Raw genomic sequence first — 23,528 nt, 5'->3', positions numbered from 1 at the left:
TTGTCATTAACAATCACGGGTTTGGTCTTAGATTCATCAAGGAAAGCATATTTCAAATTTGGGGGAAGGGGTTTTAAAGTTGGAATTTGTACCTCACTTTCCTCCTTTGAAGGTTCATTGAGAACTTGCTCCATTTCCATTAGACACTCCATTCTCATGGCATGTTCAACTTGTTCTTCAAGCTCATCAATCTCGTCATACTCAACTTCCATGACAAATTCTTCTTGCTCTTCGGCTTGTAAGATGTCTTCTAGGATTGACTGCTCATGTTCTATAGGTTGATATGCTTCCACAAGGATGTTATGTACTAACTCGTATTGCTCATGAGTAAGTTCCTTGTTAGCTAGAGCGGATCAAAAAGATCTACCTCTAATTCCCAATGCATATTTTTGGCCTCACTTGCTTCCAAGGCTTCCAACGCTTGCATGGGGTCTTTGAAGAAAGGTATACTTAAGTGGTCCTCAACAAAACAATCTATAGTATCCATCTTGTAAAATATCGAACAACTTGAAAACAATTAGAACAAACCTTGAGGAGTTTTACTTCCCCAAGGCAAAGAAAGACACAACTAATAACAATCTAAGAAAATCAAATCAAGTTAACACCGTCCCCGGCTACGGCGCCATTTTTGGTCGGACTCACTTGAAGCTTAATTTTCGGTTACTTGTCGTTAGGAGCACCTAGACCAAAACAATATTTATAACTTCACAAACAACTCTACTATAAGTAAAGAGGCAAGTAAAGGTCGGATCCCAAGGGACGGGTATTGATGTAGGATTTTCGATTGCAAGTAGCGGTGTCTAGGGGTGTCACGATTTGGGTTGAGATAAGAAGATCACTAAACTAAATAGCAATAAAAGTAAACAAGCAAGATGATTAAAATGGGATGTAAACAATTGATAAAAAGCACTAGGGTGTCATGGGGTCATAGAAGATTCATGGGAATTGATCATACAAACATATTCTCCGATTATAAGCAAGCAATTATTGTTGTGATGGATTGAGTTGGTTTATATCTTACAATCCTAGGAAGGTTTGGGTCCCGGAGCCGAATCGATTAGATTGTACAACACCTACAAGTCGACTTAATCCTCCCTACTCAACTATATGCATGGTCTAATGAGACTCGAGTTGGTTTATGTCTTACAAGTCTCATTGAAAAGGTAAATGATGGGTAAAAAATGCAAGGATTCATAGGCTCGCATTTCATCAAACATAACATGTGCATAAGTTGAGATCACAACAAGCAAGCAAATAAATTATGAAAACATATTAAATTAAGCATGAATCATCCCCCATGTTGGTTTCCCCTAATTATCCATTAACCCTAGTTAAGGAAACTGCTCACTCATTATCAAGTTTGACATGTTTTCAAAGTTTTCAATCATATTAACAAAGCAAAACATGATGAATAAATGAAGATGATTAACAATAATTAAAAAGGGATTAAGAGGATTATACCTACTAATGATTCCAAAATAATAATGCAAAGAATAATAGAAGTACTTGATGAATGATTGGAAGGTTGTCAATCTCCCAATAATAACCCAAATAATCTTCAATTACCCAAAATAAAAGATGAACAAAAGAGAAATTAAGGAAATGAGATTTGTATTAAGACTTGATTAGAAGTTGATTACAAGATTAAGAAGAGATTAGAATGATATAAACTACACTAAAGATTGATAATAAGAACATGATTATCTAATTAGACTAATGGGGTATTTATTGTGGGGATTAGGTACACAAATTAGGGTTTACTAAGGGCTTAAATGACGATTAAGTCCTTGAGGAATCGCTCCCCTCAGAAAAGATGCGAGTCTCCTTTTTGCCGGTCTTTCATAAATATGCGCATCTTTCATGGAGGGAAGAAGAGGACGTATGTGCCTGTAAGAGAATCCGAGCGTCCAAGGGGTCGGGACGAGCGTATTTCGTGTTGGCTGGACGGGCGGATTGGTATGCTGGACGAGCGGATTGTGGCGAGGTTGGACGGGCGTCCCTCTGGCTAAGACGCTCTGTTTCCTGAAGTGTTGGACGGGCGTCTTGCCTGGTTGGACGGGCGGATTGTGTTCCAGCCTTCTTTTCTTCCTCTCTTCTTCCAATAATCCTCCGGGATTTAGTCGGGGATGCAAGGATTTCTTCATCATTGCCCATCTACTATAATATGTACAAAGGCCTTCTAGTCTTGTCTTCTCTTTGATGCTTGGTCATTAGATTCGATCAATTTAACTCTATTTTGCCATGAAAATTCAAGGTTTGCACTCCTCTCCTACCAAGGAAACAAAACCACAAAGAATATGTAAAACAAAGGATTAAAGATAGTAAATGACCCAAATATGCACTAAAAAGCATAGGAACGAGGCTAATTCGGGGACTAAATATGCTCAAATAATGGTCACATCAAAAGTAATGGCAAAGACCAAGGGAGGAATCAAGGTAAAAAAAATACCTACATTGTCTAAAAGACAAGAAAGTCTAGCATCCAAAGCAATGGTCTTGGTACAAAGGGAGCAAGGTACTACTTCAACCGTCAATGCTATTGAGGAAGCTACTAATGCCATCCCGGAAGTAGAACAATTGAAGAACTATCCGGAGGTAACTTTCTTAATCGATAAACATAGGCTTGCATTCGAATCCCTTACCAAGAAAAATATTCTAGCGACAAAATTTGTATGCCATGATGCTTTGAGAAAACTGGGTGTCCTTGAACAAATAAAGGCATTTTTCGAGTCCATGGGGTTAGCAACCCTCTTTGAAATGAATGAATTGACTTACCCCTTCTTGACTTTGGAGTTCATTAGCTCCTTGAGGGAGTATAAGATTGAGACTCGAGATTATGTAGAATTACGTCATGAAAACAAGACTAGAACAATGCTCAAAAGTGTATTTGGTCATATATTTGGGCTTACATACCATGACCGGTTCAAAAAGAAACCATTGGAATTTGATGCCGAACCAATTTGGCTAGCTATCTCCGGTCGTAAGTTCACTACTTTCAAAAAGTGTCATGCCTTGTACATTTATCATCCAGGTATAAGGTATTGGCACAAGTTCGTGGCAAACACTTTGATTAATAGGAAACAAGCAAGGAATTAGACTTTGTTTACCTTGAGTCTTTCTTGAATGTTGGTGGGAAACCCAAGAGTGATTATAATGTTCTTAAACTATTGATAAAAAGATGGTTGGATATTGAGAATGGAATGCATAGTGCGGCCTTTATTGTTAATGGAGGCTTGGTGACGAGGTTGGCTAGACATTTTAACCCGGATTTCAACATGGATAACACTTATAAAGCGGTTAAAGGAAGCTACCTACTTGACATGAGCAACATGATTCACAAGTATCATTGGGTCAAGCACGATAACTTGGACCATAAATATGAGTGGCTCATCAAGGATGCCAAGCTCATTGTCTTACAGAGTAAGATTTGTCGCATATCCACCCACCGGACCAACTATATCATCCCCGTTTCCGAGCAAGCCAAAACCATCATCAAACAACAACAACAACCAAGAGAAGAACCCTTCTCCTCTATTGTTACACCACCTTATCCCTTTGCCTACCAAGAATTCAAAGCTAATGGTGCTAAGGAGGGCAATGACTACTTGACCCAACTAATACAACACATGCATAAAAAAGCTCACAAAGAACGGGTGAATTCATATTACGCCCAATATCCATTCCTCTACAATATTTCTAGGCAAGGACTCCTTGATCCTTCGAGTTCTTTGTCGGATTGGGTGGATCGGAAAGTGTTCTTTCTTAATGCTACTCAAGTTGAAGAAAGGGATACAAGGGGAGAGGAGGAAGTTGCTGATGAGAGCGGGGAAGGTAGTGGGTCTTGCCAAGATGATGAGAAAGAAGATCAAAGTTCAAGTGAAGAGAGTGATGGTGAAACATTCGGTTCCATGGAGGTAGATGATGATGATGATAATGTCACGATGAGGGACAATTTATGGTTGACAAGGCATGAAAGAGGGCACTATAATGCGTGGTTGATCACTTATGCTAGTACCAACCTATTCCATTGTAAGTCGCCTACCCCTCTTTTTGCTTTGTTTTTATCTCATGTTTCTATGACTTGTACAATATTTAACTTGCACCACTTTGGGAGTCATTTCGGACTCTTGGTAGTTTTTTGTTTGGAGTCCTAGCACCACTCAAGGTACTCCCACCTCGGTCACATTGAGGTGTTTATCTTTTTTGCTCCCACTACAAGAATCCAAAATGACAATCTTCATTCATGAATTGCATTTCATGCCTTGTGAATGAACTTCCCTTTATTTTTTGCACTAGCAATAGTGTTTTATCCGGTTTGGGGAAGTTCAATCACAAGGAACGCGAGTTAATTCAAATTAGCCCTCTGAACAATAGAAATCAAGCATCATGTAATATAGATTAGTTTGCATTCTTTGTATATATTTATCTCATGTACATATTCCATATAGCTTGCATTTAGTGTAGAATCATGCATCATTCATTTCATTGCATTTGCAAAATTCCTTATTGTTTTGTCCATTGGGGACAAAGTCCATTCTAAGTCTGGGGATGGGGAATTCTAACACCTTCTAACTCAAAAATTCAAAAAATGATAAAAATTTGAAAAATCCCAAAAATCCAAAAACATGTTCTTTCATTTGTAGTGTAGAAATGTATATATTGTATATATTTGTTTGCTTGTGTTCACTTCTATTACATGGGACCGACTACGCCACATCCAAGGCATGAGGAATATGAAGACCGCATGGTATGATCTTTCCAAATCTCCTTTTTCCTCTCTATGTTAATGACTATGTGGCTTCTTTTTGTTTAATGCGGTAAAAACCAATGTCATTCTAAGAGTTGCATTTAGATTATATGCCATACTAGTGATAGTATCATTTGCATTAGGTTGTGTATATGCTAGTTGCATCATGGCATGTAGTTGCATTTTAGGAAATTTTTTGTGAAAATGTCTAATTGGGAAGCTTGGCAAGTGTATATAGTCCCTTGTAGATAATTTTTCTCCTTGAGACTTTGTTTGCTAGAATACCCTCAAGACACCCTAGGATGTATCATACTATTATCTTTTGACCCATAGACTAAGGCCTGGTCAACAGTACCTTGTAGTGTGATGGCTGCTTGGCTACCGTTTATTCCAAGGTGACCCTTGATGCCATGCAATCATTCTTCCATTACTATCATCATGTTTTGCCAATATAAAAGGAAATGAGGACAAAAATCTCCAAAATTTAGTTCAAGTATTGAAATGAAAATCTAAATGTTTGCACAAAAGAATGCATCAATGAAAAAAGGAGAAAAAATAGACTCCTAAGCTTCAATAAAAGTACCCTTGCTACAAAATGGGGTTACTTCGAAAATGTTCAAAAATGCAAAAAAATTGCCAAGTATAAAAAATGCCAAACATCAAAAGTGGCAAAGAAATGTTCTCAAAAGTCAAATACCACAAGAAATTGGGGGGAAACAAAACAAAAGAAAATTACATTTGTGAAACTCAAAAGTTATTGATCCCTTTTTATCCATTGATGATCTCATTTTGTTGAACGGCGGAGAGGGGACGACCCTTCTTCTTGTCTAGGCAAGAGGGGAATTCCGCGATCCTACAGTGCTTCTAACACCATAAGGAGCCTAATCTTAACAAAAGCATTTAGCGATTGAGGATAAAAGTACCCTAGTTTGACACAACTTGGAGGTGATCTTTTGGTATCCTTTTGGACTTAGTAGCTTGAAGAAATAATATCTACAATGGAATGAGTACCCTTAGATTGCTTCCCTCTAGATGATTTCCGCCACTTAGATGAGGAAAGTGGCTATTCTTTTGTAGATGCATTTATTACTGGTTTTGTGCTTAATGCTTGGATGTATCGCCATTTTGGCAAGCCCCACCTTGCCTTGCAAGAAGGCATCTTACCTCATGGATGTCTTGTTGTGAGTTGAAGGGGCGGAGTGAGACCCGCTAATTATCTCACATCGGCTAGTAGTATAAATAAGGGTCATAGTTTTAGTCACCTCTTTACTCGTGACGAGCAAAGGTTTGATTTGGGGATATTTGATGTGACTCATATTTGTGCACATTTAGTCCCCGAACTATTCTTGTTCCTATGATTTCTAATGATTATTAGGGTCGTTTCTTATCTTTTGTTCCCTACTTTGCATATTCTTTGCGGTTTTGTGTCCTTAGTAGGAGAGGATCGCTAACCTTACACTTATGGAGCAAAGTAGAGCTAATTGGAGTGCATCTAATGACCACGCATCAAAGAGGAGACAATTGCTAAAGGCCTAAGTGAATAAATGAAGTAGAAATGGCCAATGATGAGGACCGTCATGACCTGCCAATGATCCCCACGGATTCTTGGGGCAGTCAAAGAAGAAGAAGAAGAAGAAGAAGAGCTGAGCAAGAATCCCAGCGTCCCGAGCTCAGGTCGAGCGACTCTAGCCATAATCCGGGCGTCTCAAGCCATGATCCGAGCGTCCCGAGCTTAGGTCGAGTGGATCTTTGGTCAGCAATCTGGACGGCTCCCTCTAGGACTTGCAAAGCACTAATCATCTTCTAAGGGAATTAATCGTCATTTAAGCCCTTTGTTACCCTAATACTTGTACTTACTATAAATACCCTATTGTTTTAGGGGTTTAATCATCAAGTTTTTATCAAGTTCACCAAGTTTATCAAGTTCTAATTTAACCTTAATCTACTTTAGATATTACTAATCAAGTTGTAATCACTCATCTCAATATTAATCAAATCTTAATTTCTCTTTAATCCTTCAAGTGTTCTTAGTTTTATTTGGGTAATTTGAAGATTATTTGGGTTTACTAAAGACTTGACAACACTTCATCATTCATCAAGTGTTCTTCTATTATTCTTAGCTTATTATTTAGATCATCCTCAAATATGTATAATCCCTTTTACTCTTGCTTATTTATTCATCATGTTTAACCTTTCTAATATGATCAGCATCTCTATTAGCATGTTTTCCATAGTCATGAGTGAGTAGTCTGCTAGCTAGAGTTAATGGGGGATTGGGGGAAATATAATATGGGGGTAGATCCATACTTAATCTAATATGTTATCATAAGATTGCTTGCTTGCTGTGGTGTTAACCTATGCACATGTTATGCTTGATAAAATGCTAGACTATGAAACCTTGCATTTTGCACATCTCTTATCTATTCAACAAGACTTGTAAGACATAAACTAACTCGAGTTTTGTTAGACCATGCATAGAAGTGAATAGGAAGAAAGTAAGTCGACTCGTAGGTATTGTAGAGTCTAGACGACTCGGCTCCGGGGCCCAAATATTTCTATGAATCGTAAGATATAAACTAACTCGATTCTACTACAACAATAATTGCTTGAAACTATGAAAATATCCTTGTATGATCACCACCATGAAATCCCCTTTGAACCCATGATACCCTAGTGCTTTAATCTATTGTTTACAAACCCCACTTTATTTGCTTGTTTTGCTTTCATTTATTTGCATTTCATTGTTATAGTAGTGTAGCCTGATACCTCAAATCCCAATCCAATTTGTGACACCCTAAGACATAGCTTTCTACAACCGATAACTTAATTCAATACCCGTCCTTTGGGATCCGACCTTTACTTACCACTCTACTAAGAGTAGTTTGTTTAGTTATAAATATTGTTTTGGTTGGTTGACTTAGACGACAAAGTTTTGAACCGCACCAGTCACCTTCCGACTTCGGAGTGCGCGACTGATAGTAAAGTTGCCATAATTTTTGTTCCAAGTAAATAGATCTTCGGTGATGAACGGCTTTCTATACAGATCTGAGAGGATTATTTAAAAAAAAACATATATTAAAGTTTTATAATTGTTTAGTTATCGTGTTATATTTTAAAAGAATATTTTTTTAAACAACTGTGAATCAATTGTGTTATAATTTTTTTAAATATGTAAATTTAAATGTTTCAATAAATTTAAAAATTTATTGGTTTTTTCTAGCGAAATAAAAAATTTAATTTAGCTTCAAACGCTTGTTGAATTGTATATTTACTCGGTAGCCTGTCATTGTCACCTACCAATTTCGGTGTGCGCGGCTGATAGAAAAGTTGCCGAGTTTTTTCTCCAAGTAAATACTTGGTCATGATTATTTTTTTAAAAAAATATATCGTACTATCTAGTTTAAAAAATTATTTAAGTTGTTTAATTTATTCACGTTGTTCGTAATAATTAACTTCATTAATATATGTAATATACTCCCATTATATGTAATTCATTCCCGTAATTAAATGTAATTTATTATAGTAATTATGTAATTTTATTATTAATTATGTAATTCATTCTGATTATATGTAATTTATTTCATTTATTCTGATTTGTAATTCATTCCAATTATATGCAATTATTTCATTTATACCGATTGTATGTAATTATTTCATAAAAAAATTTCTAAGACGGAAATTGCCGCATGGTTGTATTGGCAGACGATTTGAAGAAATAAATTCTTTGCACACCAACGAGACACACCATAACCTTAATTTTCAAAAAAAAAGGTTTTACAAATGACGTGGCGCATTCTTCATTCAGCATTGTCTTCTGAATTAATAAAGATAAGATATGACATTAAAGTAAATGTAGTCGGATGAAAGTAGTGATTGATTATCTACAAAGGTTATGAGAATCTCTCAGTTTATTAGTGAAAACTATAGCATTTTGTAGGTTAGAATTTTATAACGCTCATAAAAATCATATTTTAGAGCTTCTCTAACTTCAACCAACACATTATTTAGAGACGACCTTACATATTTCTTATATAGTTTCGTAAATAAAGTTTCTTTACTTTGTTAATCTCGTTTGTCACATTCCTCACATAGCCTCACTAAGGTCATGTTCTTTTAGACTGAAACATATCTGATTTGATTTGAACTGAACTTATAGAATTTGAACTGAACTGAACTTATAGGATCTGAATTGGACTGAACTTATAGGATCTGAACTGAACTAAACTTATTGCATCTGAACTGAACTTATAGGATCTGAAATGAACTGATCTTATAAGACCTGAACTGAACTTACATAATCCGAATTTAAATTAACTTAAATTAATTTAACTTAAATATTATTATTATTATTATTATTATTTTTTTTTTTTTTTTTTTTTTTTTTTTTTTTTTTTTTTATTATTATTATTATTATTATTATTATTATTATTATTATTATTATTATTATTATTATTAATTATTATTTTTTTTATTATAAAGGGATGCGCGCAGCTTTCATTAAAATAGAAATAAAAGTTTACATGAAATTGGTGGGGAGCCGAGAGACAATCTAGGCTCCCACACCCTTAGCAACAGCAAAGCTAAGTCTAGTAAAAATATAAGCGGCCACCCGAGCCCTTGCATCCTGAGATACCGAGAATTTCTGGATCCGCTTGAGTAAGGCAACAGCATTCGAACCCAGCTCCCCAAGTGAAGAGAAAGAGAAGGGAAGAAAACCATAACCCGCTGCCGCGCACAAATCCCCGTACTTAGCACACTTTCGCTGAGCAGCATCAGCGACAACCCGACCAGGCACAAAATCCGCCATCCCAGTCTGAGTCAAAGGAGAAGACCATGTCAAGTCGACGCACACATCGCGCCCCCTGTCCCAAGAATAAAGCAGCAAATCCGCAGGCCGAAGAGATCCACCATGCCCGTCAACCAAACCAATATCAAAATCCTTTCCCGCAGAAATACCAGATCTATAGCAGATGTCGAAAAGAGTGTCCCGGACGAGGTTATGCCGATGTTTAATGCCCACGGTACCAGTACAAGAAACAGCGTGGTCCCCAAAAACATCCTCAGCAAAAACCCGAGAGCAAGCAGGACAGGGCCTAGATACCGTGAATAACGGAACACCCTGACGATACCCAAGCACACTACGATAAGTCCTCCCGTTCATAGTCTGACCCAACCCCGAGATAAGAACCGCTCGTAACCAATCAGAGGAGTGAGACCTATGCTGAGACTGCCATAAAGCAAGCTGGCGTGGTGTCAAAGAGAAAACAGACTTTGAGGCAGTAGCAACCGTCGGGGACAGCAATTTCACTAGGGTTACCTAAGATACCAGAACCTATAGTCGCGGTAAACACCTGCGCGGTATCATCAAAAGCAGGGCCAGCAGCTACAATACCAGAAGGGCCGAGGAGCTTAGCTCAAAAACCAAAGAGATCGCAAACGGACGCAATAAAAGCATAGAATAAAACATCTCCCGCCGCATAGACACTAAGACCACCAAGGTGAAAAGGGAAAGTAGCAAGGCGCCACTGCCAATCCCCAAAACCCGGCCCAGACGCGGTGACAATACGTTCCAAGCTGGAACGAAGAGTGACATTAAAAGGAAGATGGACTGGCCCAAAAACACTAGGGGAGCAAGTACGAAGTGAGAAATAGAGCTTAGAAATACCAGTACATGCCCGAAGTAGAAGCAACTCACACTGCAGGTCCTCAATCCTCACAACCAAGTCCATTAGCTCAATGGTCTTAGTTACTCTCTTCGCCACAATCTCACTCCTAAAACCAGGACAAGTACTGACAGGTCCACCCAAAACTCTAACACCACGCAATGGCCGAGAAATAGAAGGGGGGAAAACCCCAGGAAGCCGACTCCGAGGATCCTCAACAGGCCAAAAGACCTCCGTCTTGGAGACATTAAGATATAGCTCAAAACGAGGGCCATCCACCATAATCAAATCCAAAACCTTCCCCACCTCCAAAGTATCACCCACGATGGTGCCATCATCTAAGTACCACGCCTGCATAGTGAGGTCAAAAGTGTCCCGGATATTGCAAACTAAAGGATGCAAAACCAAAGCGAAAATCAAAGGGCCCAAAGGATCACCCTGCTGAACACCCTGACAAGACCACAAGCAGTGCTCCCCATAAAAAAGACAGGCATGGCTGGAATAACAAAACTCCACCTAACGGGAAAGAACCGGGCAACGACGACGGACATCCTGAAGCATGGTCGAACGATCAACAAGGTTGAACGCATTCTGGAAATCAACCAGCAACATAGAAAGCCCCACCTGAGTCCCCCGAGCCTCAATGAGCCGGTTCAAGGCATGCAAGATAGCCTCTCCTCCACCGGACACACCCACCCTAAACTGAAGCCCATCAAAATAAGAAGATAAAGAAGGGCCAACCATAAAAGCACCAACCTTAAAGACAAGCCGTCTCTAGACCGTACCAACAACAATAGGACGAACCCCACCACCCGGCTTAACGAGCGGTGTGAGAGGAGCGCTGGCAATGTACTCACCCAGAGGAAGAGGACACCGGCCCTCAAGAAAAATATTAACCACCCTAGTAATAGAAGTGATCAAATCATCGAGACCAAATATAGCGCCACTCAAACAGTCCATAAGGTGCTGGGCACGAAAACCATCCCTCCCACAGGAAGTACCACCTGGGAAGCTCCGAATCATATCCAAGACCACAGCCGAAGAGGCAACCAGATGATGATGATCCTCAGACAAAGGAGGCAATGAAGGAGGCGGGGCGACAGGATGCTTCTCACGCAGGGCCACAAGAGTGGCATCGGAGTAGGGGGCGACCCCAGAGGAAGAAAGCACCCGAACAACAGCAGTATAGTGGCCATCACAAATCTTTCGCCGACATTGGCGGAGGTTAAGCTCACTCAAATCCAGATCCTCATCCACAGAAAAAGAAGAAGGACCCTCATCAAAACAGTCCTGCCCCAGCTGCAACCCCCCCCCCCCCCCCAGGTGCCCCCCAAGTAAGGATAGCCCTGGCAATACTCTCCTCCTGATGCTGACGCCAAATAGCAGTCTGACACTCATGATTACTCCGAGGAGCGAAAGTCCTAAGCAAACAAAGTGGTAGAACAAGCAAACGAACCCAGCGGGAGAGATCACTAGGGGAATCAAACACCTCATCCAATGCCCCTTTCAAGGCCCGAGCAAACCCAAGACGACACTTTGGATGAATAGATTTCACGGTGCGAAGGCCTAAAGACAGTAAACGATCAAGCGAAGATATAGACCACTGAACAAGCTCAACACTATCATCAGAAGAAACCGAAGCAGAAGGAGCCAAAGGTCTCGGAATACCGTGAATATGGAAGGTGTAGAGGCCATCAACACACTCTGGATGCATCACAATATCACCCCGACTATGCCGACATCTAGCTCTAATAGTACGGGTTTTAAAACACACCCCACACAATCAGAGCCCCATCCGTCTCAAAGAACTCTCGGCATTGGAATAAACAGTCAAACTATCAGTAAGAGTCTGACGCGTAAGGTCCAACGCACCATCATGACAATGTCGGTCCTGTAAATGTTTCTGCCATGCAGCCTTAGTCAGGCCCTTACCGAAACCATCCCGACACGCATGAAGACCCGAAAAAGGACAATGGTACCGTACTAGCTCAAGCATGAAGGAAGAAGCAAATCCCCACGCCCAAGCTGCCCAAAAAACCGATATAGCCACCAAGCAACCACCCGAACGAAAACCACCTTGCAGGCACCCGCACAAGCAGCTAGAGGCAAGACACCCAAAAAGAAGAACAAACCCGTGGCAAAGGAGACCACCAACACACCACCCACTACGGTGATGCTCAACAACCAGCCATACCACGGTGAAAACACCCACACAGCAGCCGGCAAAAACAGAAACAACCAGCTGCAATAAGGACGTGATAAAAGAAACCAAAGCAGCTGCGGGAAATCGAAAAAAAAGGCTGTAGAAGCACTTTGGCAACCACAGCAGCGACTCCAGCAACAACCAGCGACTCCAGCAACCCTTACAGGCGACCCAAAAAAAAACGCAAGGCAAACACCCACCTGATAAAGCCTATGCTCGACAAAGCTACAGCCGTGAAATGCTATATGATTATTATTATTATTATTATTATTATTATTATTATTATTATTATTATTATTATTATTATTATTATTATTATTATTATTATTATTATTATTATTATTATTATTATTATTATTATTATTATTATTTATTATTATTATTATTATTATTATTATTATTATTATTATTATTATTATTATTATTATTATTATTATTATTATTACTATTATAATTACTATTATTATTATTACTATTATTATTATTACTATTATTATTATTACTATTATTATTATTATTATTATTATTATTATTATTATTATTATTATTATTATTATTATTATTATTATTATTATTATTATTATTATTATTATTAGGTTTTTTTGATAACTTATACCTTGAATAAGTCCCTTTTTCAAATCTTATACCTAAGATAACTTTCCTTAAAATTTTATACCTAATATGACATTTTCTTCCAAACCTGATACCAAATCTCAAAAAATGCTTTGAATTGACGATCTTACCCTTATTAATTAAACATCATCATCCTTTCCCTTACCTGTTAACCCACAGATCCACGATTACCAACACTAAAAACCATCAAATTAGTATAGGAAAAATCGTCAATTTAGAGCTTTTTTTTAAAGATTTGGTATCACGTTTGAAAGAAAATGTTATTTTAGGTATAAAATTTGAAAGAAAGTTATTTTGGGTATAAGATTTGAAAAAGTGAGTTATTCAAGATATAAGTCATCTAAAAAACCTTATTATTATTATTATTATTAGGTTTGGGATCATATGAGAACAACCCTTTAGGTGAGAACGGTGAGAACACTTTTCAACCATTAGATTTAACTCCACTAAATCTAATTTAAGGGTTGTGATTAAATCTATTATACAACCACCTATCACACCCAATCCATTGACCGACAATGACCCGCCGGAAAAGTCAACGCCACCGGTCAATGGCGGTCAAAAACGGTGGTTTGGCCGCCGGTCAAGGAAGGTCAACGTCCGAACATATTCAGTGACCTATCGGAAAGGTCAATGGCGGTCAACAACGGTGGTTTGGCCGCCGGTCAAGGAAGGTCAACGTCCGAACATATTCAGTGACCTATCGGAAAAATCAACGCCACCGGTCAATGGAGGTCAACGATCGGACAAATTCAGTCAACGGTCAATGGTGGTCGTCAACGGCGGTGGCTGGCAGTGGCTGGCGGTGGTTAGCGGCCAGTAGTCAAAGATGATACACCATTAAGTGAAACCTCAAAAAGGTTGTTAGTGAGGCTTGAACCCAAGACCTCTTGGTTAAAATGCACTTGCTATTACCACTGTGCCACAAGCATCTTGTTATTTTTGTATCTCTTTTGATATATGTATGTATGTTAAGACCTGAGCTAAAATAATATGTACCTATAATAATTATTAAATGTACTTCTAACTTATATACAATGTACATTCAGTATAAAATCAATGTAATGCTTAGTTAGTTAAATAAATTTGATAAATATTGAACAAAATATCGTATATACTTATGATAATTTGTACTTATTATTTAAATAATTATTATAAAATTTACATTTGTTATAGGTCATATTATCTTAATGAAAAATGTACGTACAATATATTTATGCCGAAGGTACATTTTATTTTCATTGGAGGTACATAATATATTTTACGTACTTAAGATAATTATTATTTGAACTTATAAATTATATAATTATTATAAATTAACGAAAAATGTATATACGTACAATATATTTATGTCAAAGGTACATTTTATTACCATTGAAGGTACATACTATTTTTTCTGTTTGACATGTCATGTATATTTCAATTACTTTTCAAATATATATCATTAATTCGTTATGTGCATCTTATATATATATATATATATATATATATATATATATATATATATATATATATATATATATATATATATATATATATATATATATATATATATATATATATATAAGTACATCTTATAATAACTATGGGTATATATCAAAGTATTTATGTTTATTTAAATTATTTATCAATCACGTTTCAACAAATCATCAAGTACCTTTAATTTGTTTAGGAGGTACATTAAATATAACTACAATAGGTACATTTATTAATGATTATAGATCCATATCATGTTTATTTTAATTAATTATCTTGCACGGATGAATAAATCATTTACATTTTATGTATTTGAGAGGTACATTAAATTTATAATATAGGTCCATATAATACTTATTACAGCTACATATCATGTTTATTTTAATTAGTTATCAATTATGACTCAATTTTTTATTATGTACATTTTATTTATATAAGAGGCACATTAAATATATATTATAAGTACATATAATAAATATTAAAGTTACATACCGTGTATATCTTAATTAGTTACAAGGCATATTTCAATAATTATTCAAGTACATTTTAATAATATAGAAGGGACATGAAATATATAATAAATGTACATTTTAATAATTATAGCTACATATCATATTTACTACAATTGTTTATTACCATTATTTCATTTACTCATCGGGGACACATTATATATATTGGAGGTACATTAAATATAAAGTATAGATACAAAGAATAATTAACATCATAATTACAAGGATTACAATGATTATATAGAATTAGAGAGATGTTAGAGCTAGAGAGAGAAAAAACCTAAAAAAATCCAAAAAACCTAAAAAAAAGTGTGTGCAGATCCCTAAATTTCTTCAATGACGGCTGCAAAAAAGCAACGATCTTTAACAATTTCTTCGCATAAAAGTAACAAAAACTCAAATAAAAATCGTTTTTCTCCTCTAGATTTCACTGTTGCAGGTCCATCTTCTTCCGTTAAATTGACTGCGGTTCCTGTCGACTTGGAGCCGTTAGACTTGGATGATCTTGACATGGATGATGAGACGGAGGAATGGATTGTGCAGAATCGTGATAAAGGCAAGCAGAAACTGGATACTATCGTGGAAGAGCCAACATGTTTGCTTCAATTTTCTGATGCTGATGTTAAGGCGGAATTAAATTTCTGGAAACACTCTGTAATTTGTTTCATACTTGGGGCGAATCCTCCATGGGATGTGGTGGAGGGTTTTATTCAAAGGTTATGGGCGGATTATGGGGTGGATAGGGTTTCTTTCCTACCTTCTGGGGTGTTTTTGGTTAGATTTGGTCGTCAAAAAGATCAAGAGGCTGTGTTAAAACAGGGCCATTTTTTATTTGATAACAAACCTCTGATTGTGCGACCATGGTCTGATTCTAAACACTTACTAAAGCTGATGTGAAAGTTGTACCAGTTTGGGCTAAACTGATTAATCTCCCTCTCAAATTCTGGGGCAAGTGTATCCCTCGAATTGCTGCATTAATGGGTGAGTTTATTAGGTGTGATGGAGCCACTGAGGATAGAACTAAGCTGGGCTATGCTAGAGTGCTCATTGATGTCCCCTTTGGCAAAGCTACGCCTAAAGAAGTTCAGTTCCTTGATGAAGATGGGAAACTTGTTGTGGTCTCTGTAGAGTTTGAGTGGAACCCCATCCTATGTAAAACATGTGGTGGAGTTTGACATACTGAGCAAGCCTGCAAGAAGTCTAAAGGAAAATCTCAACAGAGGAAAAAAGTGACTCAGAAATAGCAACCTAAAGTGCAGGCCCCTCAGGTTCATGGTCCTAGCCTTAAGATCAGTCCTAGGGTGTCTACACCAAAGGTGCCCAATCCTAATCCCACCCCTAAGACTACTGCTGGGTCACCACAAATACCAATTGATAAAACTTCTGCTGTGTTGCCTAATCCATCTCAGGTGACATGGACTCAGAAAGGGACTCACCATATTGCTACTCCAGCAAGGGCAGTCATAAGGTTGAGTAGGCAGGAACTTCTGGATCGTGGATGTAGCTCGACTAGATTTGGGAATCATTCTTTCCTTGATGCCCTAAACAATGCTACTCCCAAAGTAGGTATTGGTACTAGAACTCCCATATTGCCTCCAAAGGGGGGCAAGGGTCAATGATAGGCTTTTGGAATGTTAGGGGGCTAAATATTCCAGCAAAACAGAAACACATTAACTGGTTCCTACATCATCATGACATTGGACTATTTGGTCTCCTTGAGACGAAGGTAAAACCTTCGTCTCTAAATCAAATAAGGCAGAATATTTGTGAAGGCTGGTGTGTTTCAATTAATTCTCATTGCCATAAAGGAGGAAGAGTTTGGTTATTATGGAAGCCTCTTATGTATCAAATTAACTTCATTGAGTATAATGCTCAATTTATCCATGTTTGTGTTGATGAGCTAGCTACTGGTGAATCTTATCATCTAACCATGGTTTATGCTTTTAATGGAGTTCAAGAAAGAAAATTTCTTTGGTTAAAACTTGAACAATTCTCGAACCAAATCAGGGGTCCTTGGCTGTTGTGTGGAGATTTTAATACAGTGTTAAGGCCTTCTGAAAGACTTGGGGGACAAACTACAGATGAAGAAATGGAGGACTTTCAACATTGTGTGGATCATTGCAATGTTCTTGATATGCCTGCTACTAGGTCTTATTTTACTTGGAATAACAAGCAGGAAGCCAATACTAGAGTATATAGCAGGTTGGATAGGGCCTTAGTTAATCATGAGTGGGTTATGAAGAAACCTGATTATGCTGCCCATTTCCATGTGGAAGGCTACTTTGAGCATACTCCTTGTATTATCCAGGATACCAAATTTGGCCCTAGAAGTAGGAAGAGTTTCAAATTTTTTTAATATGTGGAGTGGGGTGGATGAATTTCTCCCATGTGTTAGTAAGATTTGGGACTGTCATGTCTATGGTACTCCCATGTTTTGTTTTGTGAGGAGATTGAAAATGCTAAAGAAACCCTTGAAGGAATTGAATAGTGCTCTTTTTTAGGATGTTGAGAATAATGCTATGAGAGCTCGCAAGCATCTTGAATATGACCAGGATCAGTTGAGAAGGGATCATAGTAATGTTGATCTTATGGACACTGAGAGGCAAGCTGCTAAAGATTTTCAGGAGCTTCAGAAAGCTTGTGACAGTTTCCTGCTTCAGAAATCAAAGGCAACTTGGTTGAAAGAAGGTGACTCAAATTCTAGCTACTTCCACAGTTACATTAAAGGGAGACAAGCTAGGAACAAAATTTTCAAAGTTGCTGATGATCAGGGTGTTTGGACTGAACCTGGCCAGATTCAGCAAGCTTTCTTGAGATTCTATCAAGGTTTACTGGGTACGGAGGATTCTGTTCAACATGTTAATGTTCAGGTAGTGCAAAAAGGCCCTAAATGTACTGCTGAACATTGGGATATCATGTTGGCACCTGTATCTGATTTGGAGGTAAAAAATGCTGTCTCCTCAATTCCTGACCATAAAGCACCTGGGCCAGATGGATACTCTAGTGGTTTTTATAAGGCAGCCTGGAGTATAGTGGGAGAGGATGTTTGTACTGTGGTTAAAGATTTCTTTAAAAATGGAAAGCTCTTAAAACAAGCTAACCATACTATTGTTTCTATTCTCCCAAAAGTTGAAATGCCTGAGAATGTCACACAGTTTCGACCCATTTCCTGCTGTAATGTGATCTATAAGGTCATATCTAAATTGCTGTGTGCAAGATTGGCCACTGTCCTTCCCAACATTATTAGTCCCAACCAAGGTGGTTTTATTAAAGGAAGGAATATTATTGAGTATATCTTAGTGTGCCAAGACATCATCAGGTTATACAAGAGAGCTTCTGTATCACCCAGGTGTCTCATCAAGGTAGATCTCAAAAAAGCTTATGATTCAGTTAATTGGAGCGTCATTCAACAGATGCTAAATGCTTTAAATTTTCTTCCTCATTTGGTGTTAATGATTATGGAGTGCATCACTACTGCTTCATACTCACTAGTTCTGAATGGTGAGCCTTTTGGGTTTTTTAAAGGGAAGAAGGGATTGAGACAGGGAGATCCCTTATCTCCCCTTTTGTTTACAATTGCCATGGAATATTTCTCTAGAATTCTACACTTTACAACTGCCAATCTGAAGTTCAGGTTCCATCCTTTGTGTGGAAGATTGAAATTAAGTCACCTTATGTTTGCAGACGACATGTTGTTAGTCTCCAGAGGGGATACTCAGTCTGTAATGGTGCTTTTGAGATCTTTTGCCACCTTCTCACAGTCTTCTGGCTTGCATATGAATAAGCTCAAATCTAACATTTACTTTAATGGTGTTCCAAAGTCTGACAGGGATCATATCATTAGTGCATCTGGCTGTGTTGAGGGTAACATTCCTTTTAAGTACCTTAGCATTCCAATTGTTGCAGGGAAAATGGGGAAGAAGGACTGTCAAATATTAGTAGATAAAATTGTGGACAAAATTAGATCTTTTGGTGCCAGAAAATTATCTTATGCAGGAAGGTTGGTGATGGTTCAAGTTGTGCTTACCTCTCTTTACACCTACTGGGCCAGCATTTTCTTAATACCTAAAGGAGTTCTGAGGAAGATTGATAGCATTTGTAGGAACTACCTTTGGGATGGATCTTGTATATATGTGAGAACCCCCTTGGTTAATTGGGACCAGGTTTGTACCCCCAAAAATGAGGGTGGATTTGGACTTAAAAATAGCTTTACTTGGAACACAGCTACAATGGGGAAGTTGGTATGGTGGATATATAGCAAGCCTGACAGTTTGTGGGTTAAATGGGTGCACCAAATCTATATGAAAGGTAATGAGTGGGCTAATCACAATCCTAAGACTCACATGGGTGGAAACTGGAAGACAATTTGCTCAGTTAGGGATGTTTTCTCTGCTGGGTACAACAATGGTTGTTGGCTTGCAGACATGAAAGGTTACACTGTCAGCTCAGGTTATGAGTGGTTAAGGCAGAAAGATCAACAGGTAGGGTGGGCAAGGTTAATTTGGAAGAGCTGGATGGTACCTAAACACAGTTTCTTCTGTTGGCTTATGCTCAGGAAGGCTCTGAATGTCCAAGAAAAACTCTTTAGGCATGATGTTACTGTTAATGACCAGTGCTGCATAAGTGACAATGGGAAGGAGGATATCTGTCATCTATTCCAAGAATGCAGGTATACCAAAATTGTGTTGGAAGCTATCTGTTTGTCCCTGCAAATCCCAGTTCCAACTGGGAATGGTATTATTTGGATAGGTAGAAGAAATGGCCGGCTTACAAGAAGAATGTTTGTACACTTGCTGCAGCAGGAGCTACTGACCAGGACACTCCACAAATGCAAGCAGGCCAAAACAGCACCACAACCACTTCAGAAAGCAACCAGAGTGGGCTAGGTTTAGTGGCTAATAAGTACGAGTACAAGCCCAACCACCAGCTGCCACCATGGCCAGCTGGTTGGCCATTAAACTAAGCTCAGAAAAGTCCTAGGGGTCCAAGGAAGAATCACAATGCAAGTCATAGAAAACTAAGCTGGAACAGAACTGCAGCATTTGACAAATAACAAAAGCAATCTTTCCATTTCTGGCTAAACCATGAGGAAAAAGCATACAAGGAACTTTTGGCTTGTCTTCCCATAAACCAGATACAACCTAGAGCCAATTTTGATGCCACGGACTCAATCATTTTGTCCTCAAGTGCCTACATTCAACAGAAAAGCCAGCAATGCAGCAAAGGACCACAACATGTCACTGTCACCTGCATTTCTCTTTTGTTTTCATTCCAGTTTACAATTAAGAGCTTTTAAACCGTTGTAATATTGTACTTGGACTCTTACCAGCATGTGAGGAGAGATCCTGACCCTTGGATGTAGCTTTTCTTTCAAGATTGTAACCTAAAAAGGCCTATATAAGGACCTTAGCTCGATCATTGTGACACAAATGATTTATGAATGAAACCTGAGATTTCTCTCAAATTTAAACCTCTTAATCTTGTGCTTAGTCTGTAGATTAGAGTCAGGCTTGATAATAACCTGTGCTTAGACTGTGGTTATTGATTAAGTACCTGTTAGTAGAGTATAAACTTTCCTGTGCTGAGACTGTGGTTAGTTTAGCTCTGCTGTTTGTTTTAGTTGAGACTTTCCTGTGTTAATCTGTGGAATTTCTTAACTCTAACACCCCAAATTATTAGCTTAATTCCCTGTGAGTATTCTGTGGGTTTTTCAGTTGATAATTATATCCAAGTTCCCTCCTTTCAAGCTTTGTCTCAGAACTGTCTCAATTACAGTCCTTTGTGTCTGTCAATCAGTTCAGTTGAGTCTTAAAAATACCTTGAGTCCTCTAAAAATCTTGGTCTTTTGCTCAGAAGTAGTTCTTATATCAAAGTAATTTACTGCCAAGTTTCATGATTTTAGGAGGTCAATTCATAATTTTATTAATTAGCACAAGTTTATTGCATTCCTGAGAACTTGTTTTATTTCTGCTGGTTTGATTGTTGTTTTGTCTAAACCCTTGGACATTACACTCCAAATTGGTATCAGAGCAAGGTTTTAACACGATTCCATCTTGTGTTAGTCTTGGGAAGGAAAGTGAGTTCATTTTTACCCTAACTACAACAAAACTACAAAAAATAACTCATGAGTGAAGAGAGATTTACTGGTATTGAGACCAGGGTGGATCAGATAGCAGGAAGAATCAATGAACTGGTAAATATTGTCAACACTCTTGCAGAAGGAGTTCCTAACAGGCCACCCTACGGAGGCAGAGGCAGGGGTAGAGGCTTTGCTGGAGCAGGAAGAGGACAACCATACCACCAGGAACATGGAGAAGACATGTCAGATACTGATGAATCTATGGCAGAGGGCATCTACATGGAAAGAGACAAAGATATAAAGGTAGAAATTCCTGATTTCCATGGTAGTTTAAACCCTGAAGATTTGTTAGACTGGATTAGAACTGTTGAGAGAGTCTTTGAATTTAAGGGATATACTGGACAGGAAAGCTTTCAAAGTTTCTATCCTTAAATTCAAAGGTTATGCCTCACTGTGGTATGAAACCCTGAAAAGCCAGAGAATGAGAGAAGGCAAGGAACCCATTAAATCTTGGCTAAAACTTAAGAAGAAATTGAAGGATAAGTTTATAGCTAAAGATTACACACAGGATATGTTTATCAAGTTAACCCAGCTGAAACAAGACCAACAATCTGTTGAGTCTTATCTTAGGAGCTTTGAACAACTTACCTGCAATGTGAGATCACCGAGAAGCCCGAACAGAAAATTGCTAGGTTTGTTGAGGGCTTAGATCCTAAGATTGCTATGAGAGTTAGAATGCAACAAGTTTGGTCCTTTGATGAGGCAGTCAACCTGGCATTGAGGATTGAAAAGATGGGAAAAGCCAAGGTCACTGCTTCCAAACCCCTTACCAAACCCACTTTCAAACCTTTTTCTGGGGTTAGGATTGGAGAAGTCCCAAAAACTGCAACCCAACCAACACCAGACAAGGGGAAGAGTCATGTGAACCCTAGAACCAACACAACTGTAACTGATGGGAGAGTTAAGTGCTTCCAGTGCCAAGGGTATGGCCATTTTAGGAAGGACTGTCCTTCTAAGAGAACCTTGACAAAGAATGGAAGTAGAACAATGGGAGAGGGAAGGGTTGGTTCAGTATGAAGAAGATGAGACCACTGATAATGGAGGAAGTAGAGACGAAGGAGAACCAGAACAAGATGCGGTTGTGGCCCCCGATACAGTCACGGCTTAGTCTTGTGGAGGGTCATGCATTCCCAACACTCACCTCTGGAAGCTGATCAAAGATCCCGATATTCAGAACCGGATGCACGATCTAGGGGAGGGTTTGTAACCTGATCATAGATGGGGGAAGTTGTACAAATGTGGCATCAAATGCCATGGTTAGTAAACTCAACCTGACAACTCAAGAGCACCCAAACCCTTACAAGTTGAGATGGTTGAACAAGGGAGCAGAAGTAAGGGTGGACAAGCAATGCTTGGTTCCATTTTCTATTGGGAAGGTGTACAAAGATGAAGTCTTGTGTGATATTGTCCCAATGGATGCCTGCCACCTACTCTTAGGAAGACCATGGGAATATGACAGGAATACCACTCACCATGGGAAAGATAACATCTATAGCTTCAAGCATGAAGGCAAGAAGGTCACCCTGACCCCATTGCCACCCAACCAGAAGAACTATGGAAGTCCCAACATGCCAGAAGAGAGCAATGGTGTGCTATTTCTTTCTGAAGCAGCCATGATCAAAGAGATAAAGCAAGAACAACCTATCTGGATGTTACTATCCAAAGAAGTGAGCAAAGAGGGGAGCCCTGAGATGCCTGCTGAAGTTAGGCCATTAATTCAGAGGTATAAGGAGGTGTTTCCAAGAGAGCTGCCTAGTGGGTTGCCACCATTAAGGGGCATTGAGCATCACATAGACCTTGTTCCAGGCTCAGTGCTTCCTAATAGGCCAGCTTATAGAAGTGATCCAGCTGCTACCAAAGAATTGCAAAGCCAGATTGAGGAGCTTATGAGCAAAGGATTTGTCAGGGAATCTCTCGGTCCTTGTGCGAGTCCCTGCTCTACTTGTTCCAAAGAAAGATGGAACATGGAGGATGTGTACTGACAGAAGGGCCATTAACAACATCACTGTCAAGTACAGGTTCCCAATACCAAGGCTGGATGACATGTTAGATGAGCTCGGTGGTGCCATGATATTTTCTAAAATTGATCTCGAGCAAGGATACCATCAAGTCAGGATAAGGGAAGGAGATGAGTGGAAGACTGCCTTCAAAACTAAAC

The 23,528-nt window shown here is 38.5% G+C and overlaps 1 protein-coding gene across 1 annotated transcript; it reads left to right on the top strand.

The window, feature by feature from the left end:
- The first annotated feature begins 16,846 nt into the window (after nucleotides 1-16,846).
- On the top strand, nucleotides 16,847-17,587 carry LOC141588309 (uncharacterized). Its single transcript, XM_074409757.1, has one exon. The coding sequence runs from the start codon at nucleotides 16,847-16,849 to the stop codon at nucleotides 17,585-17,587; it is 741 nt and encodes a 246-aa protein (XP_074265858.1).
- Nucleotides 17,588-23,528: the final 5,941 nt, after the last annotated feature.

This window comes from Silene latifolia, chromosome 6 (assembly GCF_048544455.1).
Source record: "Silene latifolia isolate original U9 population chromosome 6, ASM4854445v1, whole genome shotgun sequence".
Taxonomy (NCBI): domain Eukaryota; kingdom Viridiplantae; phylum Streptophyta; class Magnoliopsida; order Caryophyllales; family Caryophyllaceae; genus Silene; species Silene latifolia.
Note: the sequence above shows the minus strand (reverse complement) of the source record. Positions and strands in the feature narration are given on the sequence as shown.